General features: G+C 41.4%; 2 protein-coding genes across 3 annotated transcripts; one reads left to right on the forward strand and one right to left on the reverse strand.

The window, feature by feature from the left end:
- Nucleotides 1-7,746: 7,746 nt before the first annotated feature.
- Nucleotides 7,747-10,384, forward strand: LOC143115798 (DET1- and DDB1-associated protein 1). Its single transcript, XM_076277597.1, has 5 exons — nt 7,747-7,996; nt 8,592-8,672; nt 8,765-8,816; nt 8,954-9,015; nt 9,139-10,384. Exons 1-5 carry the CDS (start codon nt 7,988-7,990, stop codon nt 9,241-9,243), a joined length of 309 nt encoding a protein of 102 aa, XP_076133712.1. The 5' UTR covers nt 7,747-7,987; the 3' UTR covers nt 9,244-10,384.
- Nucleotides 10,385-14,674: 4,290 nt separating this feature from the next.
- prpf38a (pre-mRNA processing factor 38A) lies at nt 14,675-19,047 on the reverse strand. Of its 2 annotated transcripts, none has more exons than XM_076277600.1 (10): nt 18,870-19,047; nt 18,481-18,640; nt 18,153-18,274; nt 17,962-18,047; nt 17,603-17,713; nt 15,971-16,077; nt 15,815-15,841; nt 15,469-15,584; nt 15,268-15,316; nt 14,675-15,142 (listed from the first exon to the last, which is right to left on the reverse strand). In XM_076277600.1, the coding sequence occupies exons 1-10, from the start codon at nt 18,997-18,999 to the stop codon at nt 15,106-15,108; spliced, it is 945 nt and encodes a 314-aa protein (XP_076133715.1). In that variant the 5' UTR covers nt 19,000-19,047; the 3' UTR covers nt 14,675-15,105. The 2 variants fall into 2 exon arrangements, with proteins under 2 accessions (XP_076133715.1, XP_076133713.1); XM_076277598.1 differs by having other exon boundaries at nt 14,675-15,145.
- Between the last annotated feature and the right edge of the window lie 75 nt (nt 19,048-19,122).

Below are 19,122 nucleotides of genomic sequence, written 5' to 3' on the forward strand. Positions count from 1 at the left end.
CATACCAATCTCACAAGTGAAGGTGTATTTCAGTGCGGAAACCAAGACTTGAGGTTGAGAGAATTGTTTGTATATCTACCAGATTGTGTCAAGCCACAGATCTGGGGAATAAAAATGTCACCTGCATTGGAAGTGCCTAAGAGTACAGTTACCTCCACCTTTCTCACATGGTGATTTGGAACCACCAACATTCTTAGATCTGACTGTCCAGCCAAACCAAGCAATCGTAGACAAAGGGTCTTGGTCAGACAGGAACCCAACAGTCACTATGAATTAGATACAGAGTTCCTTTCTGGGAGTAGAACCGAAGGATTAACATCAGGGTAATACCAGGCAGATCAGGCATTTACAGTGGCCAGACGGACACATTTCCACCCTAAAAGGGACATGGCATCTCACTTGAAGATTGCCAAAAATCATCTTAGCAGCTCTCTGACCATGAGAACAAGCATCCTCTGGTCTGATGAAATGAAGATTGAGCTGTTTGGCCAAAATTCATAACATAAAAGCAAGCACTGAGCATCACCTTATAAATGCAAGAAAAATAATGAGCAATCCGTAGTACTTTTCCATAGTGCTCAGGCTGGGGTGAAGCTTTGCATTTCAGCAAGGCAACAACACAAAGAATGCATCAATAAAACACAACAGTGGCTTCAAAATGGTTAATTACCAATGCTCACCATCCAATCTAGCTGACCTTGAAAGGATTCTGCCAAATAATTCCCAAGAATACTTGAGGCTGTCATTGCTGCTAAAGGTGCTTTATCCAAATAAGTGAAGGGTCTGTATACTTTTGTAAATGATATCATGGATGGATTATTTTGAATCAAGCAACTATATATAATAACTGTACATCGATCAGCCACAACATTAGGACTATTGATAGGTGAAGTGAATAGACGGGTTTCCTGTTTACCAACATTAGTAAATGTGCGTGCAGCCACGGGGCAAAATAAACGCTCAGTGGCCGGCCACAATGTTATAAGCATAACCTAATTGTCGACTGCTGTAACTTAGAATTGCCATGTTTAATAATAACATGTCATTTCAGAGTTTGTCTTTCATCTGCATTATTAAAATAACCCACTGTTTTTTGGTGAAGGCATGCATTCCTTTGGGAATATTGAACATTCTCTAACCAGCGCTGTTTCTATTGGTGCGGTTTACAACTAAAAAACTCCTTGTAATTGCTTTCGTGGAGAGGGCTGCTCTATGCTGTTTTCTGTCCAGGAGTTGCTCACACATTTTTTCGTGATGCTGCATAGAAACCCATGTATAACACTGATTATCTCATTATTATGCCACCTGTCAGTGGATGGGATATATAAGGCACCAAGTACACATTTTGTCCTCAAAATTGATGTGTTAGAAGCAGGAAAAATGACAATTGACAATTGACAAGGGCCAAATTGTGATGGCTAGACAACTGGCTCAGAGCAACTCCAAAACTGTAGCTATTGTGGGATGTGCAGTGGCCAGTACCTATCAAAAGTGGTCCAAAGAAGGAAAGTGGGGAATCAGCGACAGGGTCATGGGTGGCCAAGGCTCATTGATGCACGTGGCAAGTGAAGGCTGGTCTGTGTGGTCCGATTCATATAGATGCTACTTTGACAGTACCTACCTAAGCATTGTTGCAGACTATGTAGACCCTCTGATAGGATTCAGCACCTCCCTCTGCAACTGGCTGCTGGACTTCCTGTTGCAGAGACCACAAGCAGTACGTGTCGGGAACAACACCTCAATCACTCTGACCCTGAGCATGGGGGCCCGCAAGGGTGTGTGCTCAGTCCCCTGCTCTTTACACTGCTAACACATGACTGTACAACCACTCACAGCTCCAACCATCTGGTGAAGTTTGCGGACGACACAACACTGGTGGGCCTCATCACTAAGGGCGATGAGGCTCAGTACAGAGAAGAAGTAGACCTGCTGGCTAAATGGTGCAAAGACAACAACCTCCTGCTGAATGTCAGCAAGACCAAGGAGATTGTTGTCAACTTTCAGAGAGGCCACAAACAACTGCCACCACTGTCCATCGACGGAGATGCTGTGGAGAGAGTGAGCAGCACAAAATTCCTGGGGGTGCACATCAGCGACGACCTCTCCTGGACCACCAACACAGCATCACTGGCGAAGAAAGCCCAGCAGCGCCTCTACTTCTTGTGCAAATTGAAGAAGGCAAGTGCCACGCCTCCCGTCATGACCACATTCTACAGAGGGACCATCGAGAGCATCGTGTCCAGCTGCATCACAGTGTGGGGCAGAAGCTGCACAGATCAGAACAGGAAGACCCTCCAGCGCATTGTTAACACAGCTAAGAAGATCATTGGAGCACCACTCCCCTCCCTACAGGACATTTACACCACCCGCCTCACCCGCAAAGCACTAATGATTGTCAAGGACACAACCCACCCTGCACACAAACTGTTCAGCCTCCTGCCCTCTGGAAAGAGGTACAGGAGCCTCCGCTCCCGCACCACCAGACTTGCAAGTAGCTTCATCCACCAAGCAATCAGGATGCTGAACACTCTACCCCCCCCCTCCCCAACACCCCCCCCCCAGGCCCGCCCTGTGGAACTGCACTGTGACTGCACAGCCTAACCTGTTGCTGCTTCATATCAAGCCTGATATACTTGAAATTACTGCATATCAATGTAAATATACAGTACACACAAGCACAAGTTTAAACTTCATGTAAATGTTATCAATGTTATTTATCACTCTGCCACAATGCTGCTGCTATTACTACTCTGTCAGAAGGTTACGCTAGGACTATGTAAATATACAACACAACTACCTCTATTTTTTTGATATGTTCTATATTTCTATATTTTGATATATGTTCTATATTTCAGTCTCGCACTTTAATGTCTGTATGTGGTATGTCTGTATATTTTTATTTTTTATTGTCTATGGCTATGTCTATGTCTAAAGTATGTCTATGTCTGTATTTAAAGTATGTCTATGTCTGCATGGGAAAGTAAGAAACGAAATTTCAATTCTTTGTATGACCAGTGCATGTAAAGAAATTGACAATAAAGCCAACTTGACTTGACTTGACTGATGGAAACAGTATTTCCTGATGACAGTGGCGTAGGAGTCTTATTGCTGTGTAACACGCTCTGGAAATTCACAATTTCGTCGCCGTTTAAAAAAAAAAAAAACATAGTCCAGTCCATACAACTTCATTTCAATTTCGAAAGAAATACTGGACTATGTTTTTTTTTTTTTTTTAAACGGCGACGAAATTGTGAATTTCCAGAGCGTGTTACAACACACTCAGCAATAAGACTCCTACGGACTTTCCCCTCAAAGTGGCGGCAAAGATGGCAACATTTCTGTAAAGGTACTGGCTTGATGAAATTCATTCTGGACTCTATTCGACCACATAAAGACCTCGGGATACTTCGGTTTGGCTTTAGGGACCCTCTACTCACTACCACGTAAGTGTTATGTTGTTTGGAACTGTAGAAGAGGTATAGAAATATCGTTTTGTAGCGGTGCAATTGAAATGCCCCGCTCACTTCCAGGCTACGAGTTGTGACTGAAAACGGTACAATCGAACTTTCTCAAAACACATCCGATTGACATAATTTTGATGTCAACTCAACGTAGGTACCCCCAATCATCCGGAAATCGATCTAAAGTGCATTTTACTCCGGATAATTCCTTTAAAGGTATGAGTTTGAGGGAAACAAGTTCAAGGTGTTGACTTGGCCTCCAAAATTCACTATATCTCAATCCAATCAAGCATTTGTGGGAGATGCTGGACATACAAGTCCGATCTATGGAGGCCCCACCTTGTAACTTATAGGACTTGGAGGATCTGCTGCTAAAGTCTTGGTACCCGATACCACAGCACATCTTCAGTCTGGTGGAGTCCATGCCTCGAAGGGTTAGGTCTGTAGGCTCTTAGTTGATTGGTTGTCACCGGGATGCAGACTTAGAGTTCAGTAAGGTGACAGCCGCAGGAAAGAAAATTCCTCTGAACCTGCTGGTTCGGGTGCAGAGAGACCTGCACCCGAACCAGTGGGGAGAACAGTCTGTGTTTGGGGTGAGAACAGTCTTTGATGATGCTGCACGCCTTACGCAAGCATCACTTGCCCTGGATGGCCTCGATGGAGGGGAGTGAGGAACCGGTGATACGTTGGGCAGTTTTCACCACCCTCTGCTGTGCTTTTCGGTCGTGGGCAGAGCAGTCGCCATACCAAACTGTGACACAGTTGGGGAGGATGCTCTTGATGGTGCAGCGGTATAAGTTCACCAGGATCTGGGGAGACAGGTGGACCCTCTTTAGTCTCCTCAGAAAGAAAAGACGCTGGTGAGCCTTCTTGATCAGGGTATAGTTGTTGAGGGTTCAAGAGAGGTCCTCAGAGATGTGGACACCAAGATGGTGACACGCTCCACCTCAGTCATTTGATGAGAATGGGGGTGTGTGTGCAAGCTTTAGACTTCCTGAAGTCCTCAAAGAGCTCTTTGGTCTTTTTGGTGTTGAGAGCCAGGTTGTTGTCAGTGCACCACGATGTGGTGCTGGACCTCCTCCCTGTAGGCATGTTTCATCGTTGTTGCTGATGAGACCAATCACCGTAGTGTCGTCTGCAAACTTGACAATGGTGTTAGAGCCATGTACAGGTGTACAGTAAAGAGGGAGTAGAGGAGAGGGCTCAGCACACATCCCTGTGGTACGCCGGTGTGATTATCTAACCTAACAGACTGAGGTCTGTTGGTTAGGAAGTCCAGAATCCAGTTACAGAGGAAGGTATTGAGATCAGTTTGGAGGGGATGTAGTTTGTGTTGAATGCTGAACTAAAGTCAATGAACAGCATTCTCACATTATATAATTTATGGGTCTGCTGCTTAAACATAAATAAGTAGTACATAATCAAGCTCTGAGGTTATGCTGTGCAGCAATCAAGACCACGCCACTGGCAGCACTTCAAGTAGAGATGGGGGAAATGCCTCTTCATCTTAGAAGAGACTGGTTGGCTTTTGTATATTGGGTGAATTTGAGGGCTCATAAGAAGAGTCATATGAGCCAGTCAGTGTTAATGCAATACTGAGAAAGAGAGAGAGAGAGACACAGAGAAAGAGAGTTCAAATTGGGTTATGGCTGGATAATAAGGCAAAAGGTAAGTTCATTGAAAATAAGCCCTACTGTGGTGTATCTAGCTGTTCCTCCCTGGCTATTTAAAGAGTTGACAAGCCCAGATGCAGTACACACATTAAAATATAATTAATCATGTCATGATATTAGTGTTTTTTGCTTATCTAGCTTCTGCTCGAAACATACAACTAAATCCAGACTGCTCAGAAAGGACTGACAAAAGGGTGAGATTTGCCTGTTAACCCAAAACTAAAAATAACAGTTGCTAAAAGAATTAATGATGATTTAGCTGTGTATACAGCAGAATAGTAGCCTATGGTTGACTTTGTTAGACAATAGACCTAATAAGGCTGTAATAACTTCAGACTCTAGCTTAAGCCTTAAAACATTGCTATCTGAATCGAGAGATATCCTTTTTGAGATCATGCAACTGCCAAATAATCTGATAAATTCCGGAATTAGTAGGCCTATATTATTATTAGCCTGCCCTACACTTGTGGTAGAAATGGGTAGGCTACAAGCTCATTGAAGAAGAAAACAAGTTAGCAGACAAACGTGCTATTTAAGCAGCAGGAAAAAATAATATAGAAGTTGACATTAAATATGGTAAAGCAGAAGTTAAAAGTATGGTTAAAGCTAAAGGAAAGGATAAATGTCAATATCTGGATAATGAGCAGACTGGAAGACCGTTTTATAATATTCAAAGGAAATAGTGCGGCAGATTAGTGAAACCATCGTTCACTTTGTGATACAAGCATCAAACTTGGCACAAATATTCTTTGGGACCCACTTTATTCAAAAAGCACATTAGCCACGCAAAAAATCCAATATGGCCGCCATTTTCCAAGATGGCCACCATTGAAAGCCATTATACATGGTTTTTGACTTGGATTGGGATTGGATAATCACATTTTGATGATCTTGATATTTAAATATAGGTAAAAGGGTCTAGACTTTCCAATTCTACGATAAAATGTCAAAGAATGTATTAAATTGTGAAGATAGATGCAATTAATGGGAAAAATAGCACATTTTAGTACTAATTTTAGCATAATTAAAATTGATGTTTGTTAATAAAACATATGTTGGTTCGGTTACTTCAGCAGGGGCATGTGCATGTTCTTTTCTCAGTTTAATATAATTTCAATATAATAGTGCAGATTGACAAGAAATTAGCAGGAAAGAGAGACAGGGCTTGTTTGTTTGTATATATATATATATGTAACTTGGAACTTGTACTTGGAATACCCCCCAGGTCTCTAAGGTGTATGGAAAGCCATCTAGCATAGTTGACATTATTGTTTGCAAAGAAGAAGGGGATGAGTGCAGACAATGATTGACAATACAAAGTGAAGTTTGCTTCTCTAAAAGACCTGATCAAAGAGAACATCACCAATTGCATTGACATCACAAGCTCCCAGAATTGAAACTGTGGACTCTTCATCTGCCTTTTCTCACACCAGTCTTCCCAACTTAAGTATGATCCCAACAAGAAGTATGGCCTTGATCCAGGGGCGTAACTATCGGTAAGCAGGGTACGCGGTTGCTTACGGGCCCGGACCAATCAGGGGCCCGCATCACACTGGAAATACAGGTAATAAATAAACTTGTTTGAGTTTAGGAGCAATGCACCTTGTCTAAAGTTATTCATTAGCCTTTAGGTTAATAGACTAATGATGTCTGCCTATTCACCTATTACCCATCTTAATGGTTTAAAGTTCACGTATTCTCCATCAAATAGACTCGTTATACATTTTCGCGTGCAAAAATGCAACATACGGTTAGCTGTCTAATATTGTTCACGTTGATGACATTGAAAAAATATGCTTCTTGCTACACTAGGATACTCACCGTTTTTTCCTAACATAATTTGAATTTGAATTCTCAGTTTCATGTAGCTCACCTGTGACATCCATCACCTCTGCTCGGCGACTCACATCACTATTCCAGCTCATACATCGGACGCACCTATCTGCGCTCACACATAGCCTACTTTCGCTTTCTAAGAATATCAAAATTACGTTATATATATATTTTTTTTTTTTTGGTAAGGGGGGCAGCTCAGTCAAAGAGGGCAGACGGGCAGTTCTATTATGCACTAGTGCTATGTTTGTGGCTAAATTAACGATTTAGCATAACATAATGACTCATTAATGCAATTTCATATAGTAGCCTAACCAGCAGTGTTTTTTCATGTGGAAAATGGCCGCCATGTTGGATTTTCAGGTGGCTAATGTGCTTTCCTCAAAAAGTAGGTCCTAGTGATTATTCATGCCAATTTTGGTGCTTGTATCACAAAGTGAACGATTGTCCTAGAATATGGACTTAACCTGCCGCACTAAAAGTGAGAAAGAGCAGGAACACAAACAGAAGCAAGCAAGAAGATGTGTTGTCAAGAATGCCATATGGATAATAAATTATTTCCCTAAATATCACCCAGACAGACAAAGGTTAATTTTACAACTTGAAGAGAACCAGATGAGTTTGAATCGATATCTTTTTTTTTTTTTGAAGAAGAAGACAGGGTTGATTAATAGTAGTAAATGTAGGGCCTGATTAAACATCTTGATCCATACACTTCAGTCCAGATGGTGGCAGTAATGCACCAACAAAGCTGGTTGCCAACCACGATAGAAGTTGAAGAAGAAGAAGTAGTTGAAGTTAGCATGTTGACTGTTCTGTATGTATGTAGCTACCACCTAACGTTATCGATAGCATGCTCTGGCATAGCTTTCTAGATGAGTAGTTGGATTGCAAATAGCATTCAGCAAACATTTGAAGTTAGGTACACCCCTGTGGCCTTTAAAACACTGTTTGGTGTGTGGTGGCATCAACCTTGGGAGAGACTACATTTCATTATTTGGACATAAGCAAAGAACCAAGATGGACAAGGTAACGTGTTAATGTTAGCCAGTTGGCTAGCAACCTAGCTAGATACTTTGCTAGCTATTAACGTTACCTACTGTGTTTGTCTAGGTGTATTGATTGGTTACTATTTAGTTTGCCATTCTGATAGATAAAGCTGTTAAGATGTTAGCTGTTAGTTTATTCCTAAATCCTGTATTGAGGTCTATGATAATATAGCTTAGAAAGGCACTCACCGCTTTGGTGCAATGTGTCAATATGACAGCAAGCCAGATTATTTAAATCATCGAACCCATCAAGACATTGTTGCACAGGAATGTAAAGTATTTATTTTGTGCTACGGTAGAATCCAATCTGTAGTAGTTTCTGTTTAAACAAAATGTAGCCTATCTATAGCCTGCCAGGATTTGAAATAGCAGGGCAGACAGCCTGGGAACGCCCATGTTTTATGGATGGATAATGTAACGCTGCAAGAAATCTTTAATGAAACAACTGAAAACAAATGAGCATACCAATATGCAGTATTTGGTATTTGTCTCCTTTTGAAGCAAGGAGAGCCACTTAACGTCTCTTACCAGGAACACTCAGCCTTGTTGAGTTTTACCGTTTTATCTTTCTGCAGGCAGATTTTTTGAAGGGTCTTCCCGTGTACAACAAAACCAACTTCAGCAGGTTTCATGCAGACTCTGTGTGCAAGGCGTCGGTAATGGTGTATTTCATTTTCAGCTATATTTCTTTTCATGGTATTGCTATGTGCCTTTGGTGTAAAACATATATATATTTTCCTCTATCCAGAATAGAAGACCATCTGTCTATCTTCCAACAAGGGAATACCCTTCAGAACAAAGTAGGTATCTGCAGAATCAAATTGTGGCTTTGATAATGTGCTTTGTGCAATAAAAATAATGTACATGAATATTCACTGGACATTTTGTTCTTTATTGCTGGCTTTATAATTCAATATCCCATATTTGCTCTCCATAGTTATTGTGACAGAAAAAACCAATATCCTCTTACGCTACCTTCACCAGCAGTGGGATAAAAAGGTATGGAGTCCAAGATGGTTACATTTCTGGCTATACACACAATTTACAGACCTGCATGTATATAGGTATACAGCCGCCCAACTCTGAATTGACCTATGTATTTATATATTAACCAAAATGCAGAATGCTGCTAAGAAACGGGAACAGGAGCAGGGAGAGACAGGAAGCCCACCACCGCCCCGAAAAATCGCCCGGACCGACAGCCAGGATATGAATGAGGATTCATAGACATGACTGGAATTGGAGAAACTACTTGGTTGGAGAACATGAGAACTGCTGGAACTGTGGGAGGGCAGGCACAAAAGAACGATTGAGCATGTTGCAGAAAATGGCTTGCACATCCAGCTCTATGGTCCAGTATAGGTGCCTGAACACTGAACTGCTGCACAATAGAGGAGCAGGATTTTTGGAGATGAAATGACAACAGGATATCTATTTTTTAAGTTGTATTCTCCCCCCCCCCCCCCCCCCCCCCCCCCTTTGTTGTTGTTACTTTTACAAAGAGCTATCCGTCAGGCTCAGTGTGTCCTTTCTCAGCTTAACTGCCCAGTCTTGAGCACATGGTGGCGCTATATGATTCGATTTTCACTGCCAGTTATGTAGTAGACCCATGGAGACACTGTGAACTGCCAAGTAGTTAGTCTTTAGGCGAAGTCTGCACAACGTGTTGACTCTTACCATGCATATTTTTACTGTGTGTTGGGAGTTTTGTTAGTAGTTCTTGCAGCATTTTACTTTTTGACACAGATGGATCCCCTTGCGTATAGAGTCATTAGTATAAGATGCCATCTCAAGCGCGAATTCATAAATCCATTCATGTTGGTGCATGTCTATCTAGAATGGGATAGATGTATTATGTTGTTGAGTGTTCTTGTTTGTGATTTTTTTTATCTGCACAGTGCACATACCAGGATTTACGTTATGTTTTTGTAAAGGTATTATGTTTTACATTTCTTTGTTACAAGGGATAAAAAAAGGTATTCAGTTACCCTTCACCTCATGACAGTAGTGATGTTTTCAACAGGATAAGTAAGAGAGTATGATTTATCTGTCCCTGCTCATTTTTATAAAAGTTAAAGGTGTATGCACATTTGGTGCAAATTCGCAGTGACCATGACCATCAGTGGCCATCTCATAGGACTCATGTCACAGTAAGGTGTTTATAGTCAAATGTGAGGTGTCACTGAAGAACCTGCTAGTAAGTTCCCCCCTCACTTCAAACTAAATTTTTGTGGTGTATGAATGCAGTCCACAAAAATTGAGGTCATATCTGTTTCAGCTATGATTTTTCTCCAATGTTGTAAGGTAAACATGGAGGTATTTGTTTTCATAAAGAAGCATATGGTGGGCAAGATACTGGTAGTTTTGTCTCTTCCTCTGTCCATTTTCTTAAGTGTGTATGAGTTGTGCGTGGTTAACTACACTAGTTGCTATGTGATTCTTGGAGTTTTACACAGAGCAACTTATCTATTATACATGCAGGTGCTGGTCATATAATTTGAATGTCATCAAAAAGTTGATTTATGTCAGTAATTCCATTCAAAAGGTGAAACTTGTATATTATATTCATTCATTACACACAGACTGATATATTTCAAATGTTTTTCTTTTAATTTTGATGATTATAACTGACAACTAATGAAAATCCCAAATTCAGTATCTCAGAAAATATTACTACAGACCAATACAAAAAAGGGTTTTTAGAAATGTTGGCCTACTGAAAAGTATGAACATGAAAAGTATGAGCATGTACAGCACTCAATACTTAGTTGGGGCTCTTTTTGCCTAAATTACTGCAGCAAATACGGCGTGGCATAGAGTCGATCAGTCTGTGGCACTGCTCAGGTGTTATGAGAGCCCAGGTTGCTCTGATAGTGGCCTTCAGCTCTTCTGCATTGTTGGGTCTAGCAGATCACATCTTCCTCTTCACAATACCCCATAGTTTTTCTATGGGGTTAAGGCCAGGTGAGTTTGCTGGCCAATTAAGAACAGGAATACCATGGTCCTTAAACCAGATAGCCTTTGGCACTGTGTGCAGGTGCCATGTTGGAAAATTATATCTGCATCTCCATAAGGTTGGTCAGCAGCAGGAAGCATGAAGTGCTCTAAAACTTCCTGGTAGACGGCTGCGTTGACCTTGGACCTCAAAAAACACAATGGACCAACACCAGATGACATGGCACCCCAAACCATCACTGACAATCTTTATACTGGACTTCAAGCAACGTGGATTCTGTGCCTCTCCTCTCTTCCTCCAGACTCTGGGACCTTGATTTCCAAAGGAAATGCAAAATTTACTTTCATTAGAGAACATAACTTTGGACCACTCAGCAGCAGTCCAGTCCTTTTTGTCTTTAGCCCAGGCGAGATGCTTCTGGCGCGGTCTCTTTTTCAAGAGTGGCTTGACACAAGGAATGCGACAGCTGAAACCCATGTCTTGCATACGTCTGTGCATGGTGGTTCTTGAAGAACTGACTCCAGCTGCAGTCCACTCTTTGTGAATCTTCCCCACATTCTTGAATGGGTTTTGTTTCACAATCCTCTCCAGGGTGTGGTTATCCCTATTGCTTGTACACTTTTTTCTACCACATCTTTTCCTTCCCTTCGCCTCTCTATTAATGTGCTTGGACACAGAGCTCTGTGAACAGCCAGCCTCTTTAGCAATGACCTTTTGTGTCTTGCCCTCCTTGTGCAAGGTGCCAATGGTCGTCTTTTGGACAACTGTCAAGTCAGCAGTTTTCCCCATGATTGTGTAGCCTACAGAACTAGACTGAGAGACCATTTAAAGGCCTTTGCAGGTGTTTTGAGTTGATTAGTTGAATAGAGTGTGGCACCAGGTGTCTTCAATATTGAACCTTTTCACTGAGATTTTTCTTTTTTTCTTTCATAAGTTGTCAGTTATAATCATCAAAATTAAAAGAAATAAACACTTGAAATATATCAGTCTGTGTGGAATGAATGTATACATTATACAAGTTTCACTTTTTGAATGGAATTACTGAAATAAATCAACTTTTTCATGATATTCTATGACCAGCACCTGTACTCAAGTTGACAGAAGAGGGTGCTCACATCACGAGTGCGTGCATTCATAATTTTACTGACTCTGGTATTCATTTTCACCCATTGGTAAGTTATGGACTGTATACCAGAGTACAACAAGGGAACAACCTTAGGGTCTGTGTCAGTAGTACCTACTACACAAATGGGCTACTTGCACGAAAGGCTCTCAATGTGGCCGCTTTTTTCCAGTGGAGTGTTAACTGTGTTGTAACGGCATCTTGTTATATTCTGCTTTTAACATCTTCACTCCGACACTGAATATCATGCTTGCCCTATAACAACACTATTACAGTTTTTTTCTGAATGCTTAAACACAAACACTGCTTTGCACTCAGTTTGCAATTTTGTAGGCACAATTCACTGCACAGCACTCTTTTTGCAGAACTGTAAACACAACTCATGCTTTACGCTCAATTTCTAAATGATCAACACACTCCTAGCAAATCCATACACATGTATGGCTATTATTTTCACTATTTTGCCAACTCTCTGGCACACTTTCTCATGTGAAAACTGTTTTAGATAATTAGTTCACTTTGCAATCAGCCTAAGCACTATAAATAAGCCACAGGTAATGTACAATGGGTACAATGGAGGGAGCAGGAAAAGTGAGAAGAGTAAGAATTAGAGGAGGCCGAAGAATAGGACGTGGAGGTGAAGAAGTAGGAGGAAGAAGAGGAGGAAGAGGACGCAGAGGATGACAAGGAGGTGGAGTTAGAGGAAGAGGACAAGGAGGAGCAAGAGGAGGACGAGGAGGGGGAAGAGGAAGGGTAAGAAGAGAAAGAAATAGACCTCACATCAGTTATGGTTCCTATATGCACAGGGAAAATACCCTACCCCATAGGAGCTTAAATAGTTATAGGAACTGTGGTCAGAGGAACTCTAATCCCCAGTTCCGCGCTGTCTGAATGCGTAAAAAAACAGGGTTCTAGGAACTGCAAAAAGTTCTTCTGTGTGCGAAAGGGACTTATGGTTCAAACACACCTGGCTCCACCGAAAACAAATGAGTCGTACATGCAAAGAGCCTATTGCATCAAATATTTCACTGTGCATATTTTGTGACAACATTTTTTGGGGTTATACTGTTTTGAAATCTTGCCATCTCATTTGGTGTAACAGTGAATCTCACGTAACAGGAATGTGCTTCTTATTCACCCCTTTCTGTAGAATCCCAATTTAAAGCGAAATTTGGATTATTGAACTGCTGCTAGACTTGCAGAAATTATATCACAAATGAATCTAATTGCAATTGCAATATCCATCAGAAAAATTGCCATTAGATATTTTTCTCAAAATCACCAGACCTAGTGGTCATTCAGAAAAAATAAATGGGTGTTGACATCAGATTGAGTTATGGCAGCTCATTGGCTATCTAGCAGCAGACACGACCTCAGTACCAGTATCCTTTTACGGTTCGAGGTTTAACATAATGAACAAATATTTACCCAAGCCAGACCAGAGTCCTTCATGCAGGTACACAGACAGTGATCTAGTTATGAAACTCAAGTCAAGTATACCCAGATTTCTGACAATCTGGTTGTGGCAAGAGGGAATAATAATGGGTAATGCTTGCACTCCTTCCTCAGAGATAATGCAAAATCTCTACTTGGTAGCACAGGATGGGGGCATCATGCCAGACATTTCCTTCGACAGGAGCCTTGCTGGCTACCTCTCTCTGAACTCTGGGACTGCGCTGACAAACCACTACGAAGCCGTTCAGCAGCGTCTCTCCACTGAGCAAATGGCTGCGTTCAACCAGAATCTTACTTCTACTTTCAGTGGTACAAAGGTGACGTTTGGAAATATAGGAGTTGTGGCGTTAGCATTGTCATTGTTCTTGGATTCTGTGTCCAATGACCTCCTGGGTCAAACAACCCCAGACCCTATCCGGAGAATGTTGGGGACAAGTGACTCGTCAATTGGAAACATAATCGGTGAGTATCTGAGGAAGATACCTGAAGTGGTCAACGACAGTGAGGGGATGGCAGACATAACAGAGCTCTGTGATCAAGAGCTCAAGTTTGAACTCATTGATCTTTTTGAGAGGATGACTTTGCATCGTCAATTAAGCTCACGTGCCATTAAACTGTGGTTGAACGGGGCGGCCATTCACCTGCATGTGAGGATTCATGGAATCCGCCTAGGCTCTGTTCCACGCGGTTCTGCAGAGTCACTGCGACTATCCTACAGCACGGCATTCTCGAGTATTGCCCGGAGATACACCGGTTACCTGCGGCGCTACATCAAAGAGATGCCACCCTCCACTAGAACACATGCACCCGGATTACTAATTATTGAGCCCAACAGGAACATCAGTCACTGGGTCAGGCACAGTCCCTGTGAATCTCAAGCAATTGAAAATGCCATAATGACTCAGATCATTGCAGCACAGCGCATACAATGGAGTGAAGACTATTTTGAGAATTTAGGGAAAAACATCAATCTTCTGGTTCGACAACACAGCAATTTTGAGTTGAAAAAAGGAGTCTGAGAATGTGCTATGCGTAGGGCAGATGAAAATGCACATGGCCTCTCCTTGTGAGGAGATATATTCCAAATGCATTACACAAAAACAAACAAATCAGTTATTGCACTGTTAAATGGGTTTATTGTCTGAGCTACCCCTCAACTCAATATGCTGTATTTTTGCAGGTATAAATCATATTTCTCACATCCATTTAGAAATATGCATGGGTCCACAACATTAACCTCAATATGTTGGTGCATTCACATTTTAGAAAACATTTACCCATTACAGAAAAATCCTCTCAAAAAGAAAAAAGTAAATTTTCAAGGTCACACACAAATTGGTGGCTCACCTTAATACCATGTTTACATCTGAGACACTGTATTAAAAAGATTTTGGGTGGACAACAAAAAGTCTATATCCAAGTAAAAACTGTACAAATACAGGCTATTAAGCTTTGAAAAGGCTATTAAGCTTTAAAAAAAAAAAAAAAAAACAGAAAAAAGGAGATGGAATTTGAATTGGTGGAAATTAAAAACATAAGTAAAAGTAAACAGACATCAATCTCTTCTACTCTTCTTGTGACTCCTCTTGGATCTGCTGCAGAATAAAAGTGGAATTAAAGGCAATAATAAAGTGCTTCATTATATATATTCAAGTGAAGTAAAGACAAGAATCTGTCTTTATTATTGCGTTTAAAGATTTCAGCTATATTCTCTTACCTTTCTGGAGATTTTGAATGACTGCGATGCCTGTGACTCCTGTGATGACCTGTGGAGGAAAACAGCTTACTCAGACTTTTCCCACTTCATTAGAATGTTGTATATTAACTGCCTGGCTTTAGTCTTTGCACTATAATGACCGAAATAATGTTGACACAAAACAAAAATTTATATGTGTTATGGGTATTTCTAGATTTGTACCTGGAGATTTGGAGCGGTGACGTCTTTCTCTGGAGCGGCTGCGATGTCGCCGCGGGCTTTTGCTGCGGTGGCGTTCACGCTCACGCTCGCGGTCGCGATCACGCCTCGGTGAAGGACTAAAAATTAAATAGTAATAATTAATTTAAAAAATAAATAAATAAAAATAAAAAAACCACTACCTCACCATTTCTATTCATGATAAAAACTGAGTAATTTCTCCAAAATTGTGTTTTGGATGTTAAACATTGTATGCCAATTAAATTTGCAGATTAGTAAACTGGATAAGATGCAAATGGAATGAATGCTGCTCATAATTTTTATGAGAAAGAAAAAGGGCCATATTTACCTCCGGCGTTTCGGAGATCTGCTCCTCCTAGACAGAGAAGAATACAGCATGTAGCTTCAAAACAGTCGTTTTGTAATAGCAGTACATGATAACCAGGTTAGTAATAAAGGTGTACTGGATGTGATAATGGAGTAACAGTAAGCGCATGAGTCCAACCTTCTTGGTGAGCGGCTGCGTCTGTAGCGAGGAGATGGGGAGCGGCGCGGCCGATCATTGTCACGATAACCCCGTCTGTGGGGTTCAGGAGTCACCACTCTCTCAGGCTACAAAAAGCAGTATGGAGTCAGCAGTATGCTCACCCAAAGCCACATGGTGCATGTATAAAGTTCTATAAATTTGTAGGTAGTTACTCAGGAGAAATCAACAGTTACTTACAAAACTAGATGTACCGCAGAGCGGTACAAAATATGACCGCCGCCCAGTCCAGCACATTTTTTCCACATAAATAAATCACGCTGAAAGGCCTATATGATTCTAACTGTCTCACTAAATTGCATTATCCACACTCAATTCTCACTGATATCTGCTAGACAACAAGTACCAAAACATGATTAGTTCATAGATTTCACATGTAAAATTAATTTTATACAACCCCACCTCCATCTTGCCTGTTCATAATTCTGAGAAATTCTTGAATTGTGTGCATGTACATGTTTATGTTATGTGTGTGTGTGTGTGTGTGTGTGTGTGTGCTTGTGTGTGTGCCTGCGTATGTGCCTGTGCATGCAAGCGTACATATGTCTACTGTGTGAGTATGTGTCATACGTATGATTACTGTGAATGTATGTGTGTGTGTGTGTGTGTGTGTGTGTGTGTGTATCTGTTTGTGCACATGTGTGCACATGAAATGGGTTAACATGACCCCTGGAGGCAAACATACGGGAAAAAAATGGTCATCCTAGGCCCTACAGTTCTCAAGATATTCACAGAGAACTGTGTCTGCCCTACCCTCCTTTCGGGGGGTCCAGTCCAGCAGGGGGGCTACAGATCAAAACGAAAAATTACGGTTCCATGCTATCCATGTGGGGGTACATGCCCACCAAGTTGTGTGTACCCCGGTCTTTCAGTGTCCCGGGAATCCTTGTTGGTGTACGTCACTAAATGTACACATAAATTATTTTATTGTAAGGCCCCCCATGAACGAAAGTACACAAAACTTGGCATGCATTCGGAGGGTGTCAATGATCCTACACTTTTAATTTCGTGCAGTTTTGACCTTGTCAGCCAGAGATATTGTGATGAAAACACCTAATTTTTTGCTTTTTAATTTTTAACTAGGTGGCGCTATACATGAAATGAGTGGTTATGGAATGGGTTGACATGGCCCCTTGAGATCAACATACAAAAAAAAAAAAGGTCCTCCTAAACCCTACGGTTTTCGAGATATTCACAGAAAACTGTGTCTGCCCTACCCTCCTTTCGGGGGGTCCAGTCCAGCGGGGGGGGGGGCTACAGATCAAAACGAAAAACGATGGTTCCATGCTATCCATGTGGGGTTACATGCCCACCAAGTTTCGTGTACCCCGGTCTTTCAGTGTCCCAGGAATCATTGACAGAAATTTGGGCATGCGGAAAAAAAAAAAAAAAATTAAACCCCTGGGCTATGCTGGACAAGTCTGGTAAGTTACACAAATACCATGTGTACATGCATTGTAGATCACTGCTATCTGTATAGCTAGGTATATGGAATCAAATCAAACTATGCTCTATTCTCCCTATGTGCAGGTTGGTGCCTTGCATGGCACCCTCCGCCATCGGTGTATCTAGATGGAGATCTGTGATTAATACCTTTTCTTCATCCTCATCCTCCTCTTCACTGCTCTCCACTTCATCTAGATCTTCTTCCAGGGCAGATATTCGTGCATCGAGCAGTTCTGCTTCTTCCAGGACCTGTCTTTTCTGTATTTGAAGCACAAAGTCCACTTCAATGTTGGTTCAAGTGATGTACCTTGACTCAATATACTACTCATACTCAAACGTATTAACCGAGATTCACAAACAAACAGATCTTCACTAAATAACCAGTCTTCACTAAACACCCTGTTCAGGTGAGAATGCAAAGGTATCAAGTAATGTCATTCAATTTATCGCAAATGTGTATTCACAGAATGTGCACTATAATAGACAGGGCAACCGTATGAACTGACCTGAAGCCGAGGGAGGATGACATCACAGACTCTCTCAGCATGCAATAGCTCATCAATAAATTCATCCACATGCATCAGTTCAAACTCTGCAGGAGAAGTGGGGAGGTCAAAGATGAAATAACTGTCAAAAAGAAGATCGATGGGGAGATATAACAGACGTCGTTACAACAATAGAAGACAAATATAAATACCTCCATTTCTGTTCTGCATTTTGACTTTCCTGTAGTCATTGTATAGTGGTTCCAAGTATTTGTAGCAATCCACTGAGGTGCCAGTCAAGCGCATGTACAATGCACCAAGCAGACGAACATACCTGTTTGAAAGAGTATGTGAGTTTATGACTAACCATGCCTTTCTAGTTACTATAATGCTACACCATAGATAAACATTAACGGGTAAAGCCAAATAAGCTCTAATAGGTGATGATGGATCGCTATATTTCACATATTACACAGAAGGCCTAGATGTGACAGACTTAACACCTCAACAGACCTGCAGTTTGTTTGCAACAGTACTTACTTGAAATCTTCGTTTTTAATAAACTCAACGATGATATCTTTCTCCGGTTGGATCTGTAACATCTTGAGGGTCAAGCACAGGAATGGGGCAGGTTTGATGTTACCACCATACACCCCACCAATATACTTCAGCTCCATGGCCTTGTCAACAACAAGCTCGGCTTTATGAGGGAATCAGAGGTGAAATAGTGACGTTACCTTATAATCACGTGTAGCATTTAGAAAATGCATTCATGCATTCATACATGTAACACATGCAAGTAATTACTAACTGTTTACCACAATATTTGGGCATACGTTATAACTTTTGTAGGCTAACTACATTAACGTACTGGCTAAATGGCTAATGCCTTGTTAGCTAAGCCAGCCAAAGCATTACAACACACTCACCGGTAAGTCCAAAGCATTCTTCTTTCCAGTACTTAGACTCATAGATACGGGTGCGTATAATCTTTTCCACGAGATACTGGGGATTTGTTCCATGTATGCTGTTGGCATCTTTGACTGTCCTGTTTGCCATTTCCAAAGAATATATTCAATGGAACGCGTTTTGGATACAGTCAACAACTTCCGGGTCAGCTGGAAACACTTTCCTGTGTATGCAAATGGGCGTACGCATTCTTCATGCCCAATCAGATGAAAG

Source organism: Alosa pseudoharengus, unplaced genomic scaffold (assembly GCF_046254945.1).
Source record: "Alosa pseudoharengus isolate Yale_2024_CS ecotype anadromous, Long Island Sound unplaced genomic scaffold, YU_APseudo_1.1 YU_APseudo_1.1_scf_11, whole genome shotgun sequence".
Classification (NCBI taxonomy): domain Eukaryota; kingdom Metazoa; phylum Chordata; class Actinopteri; order Clupeiformes; family Clupeidae; genus Alosa; species Alosa pseudoharengus.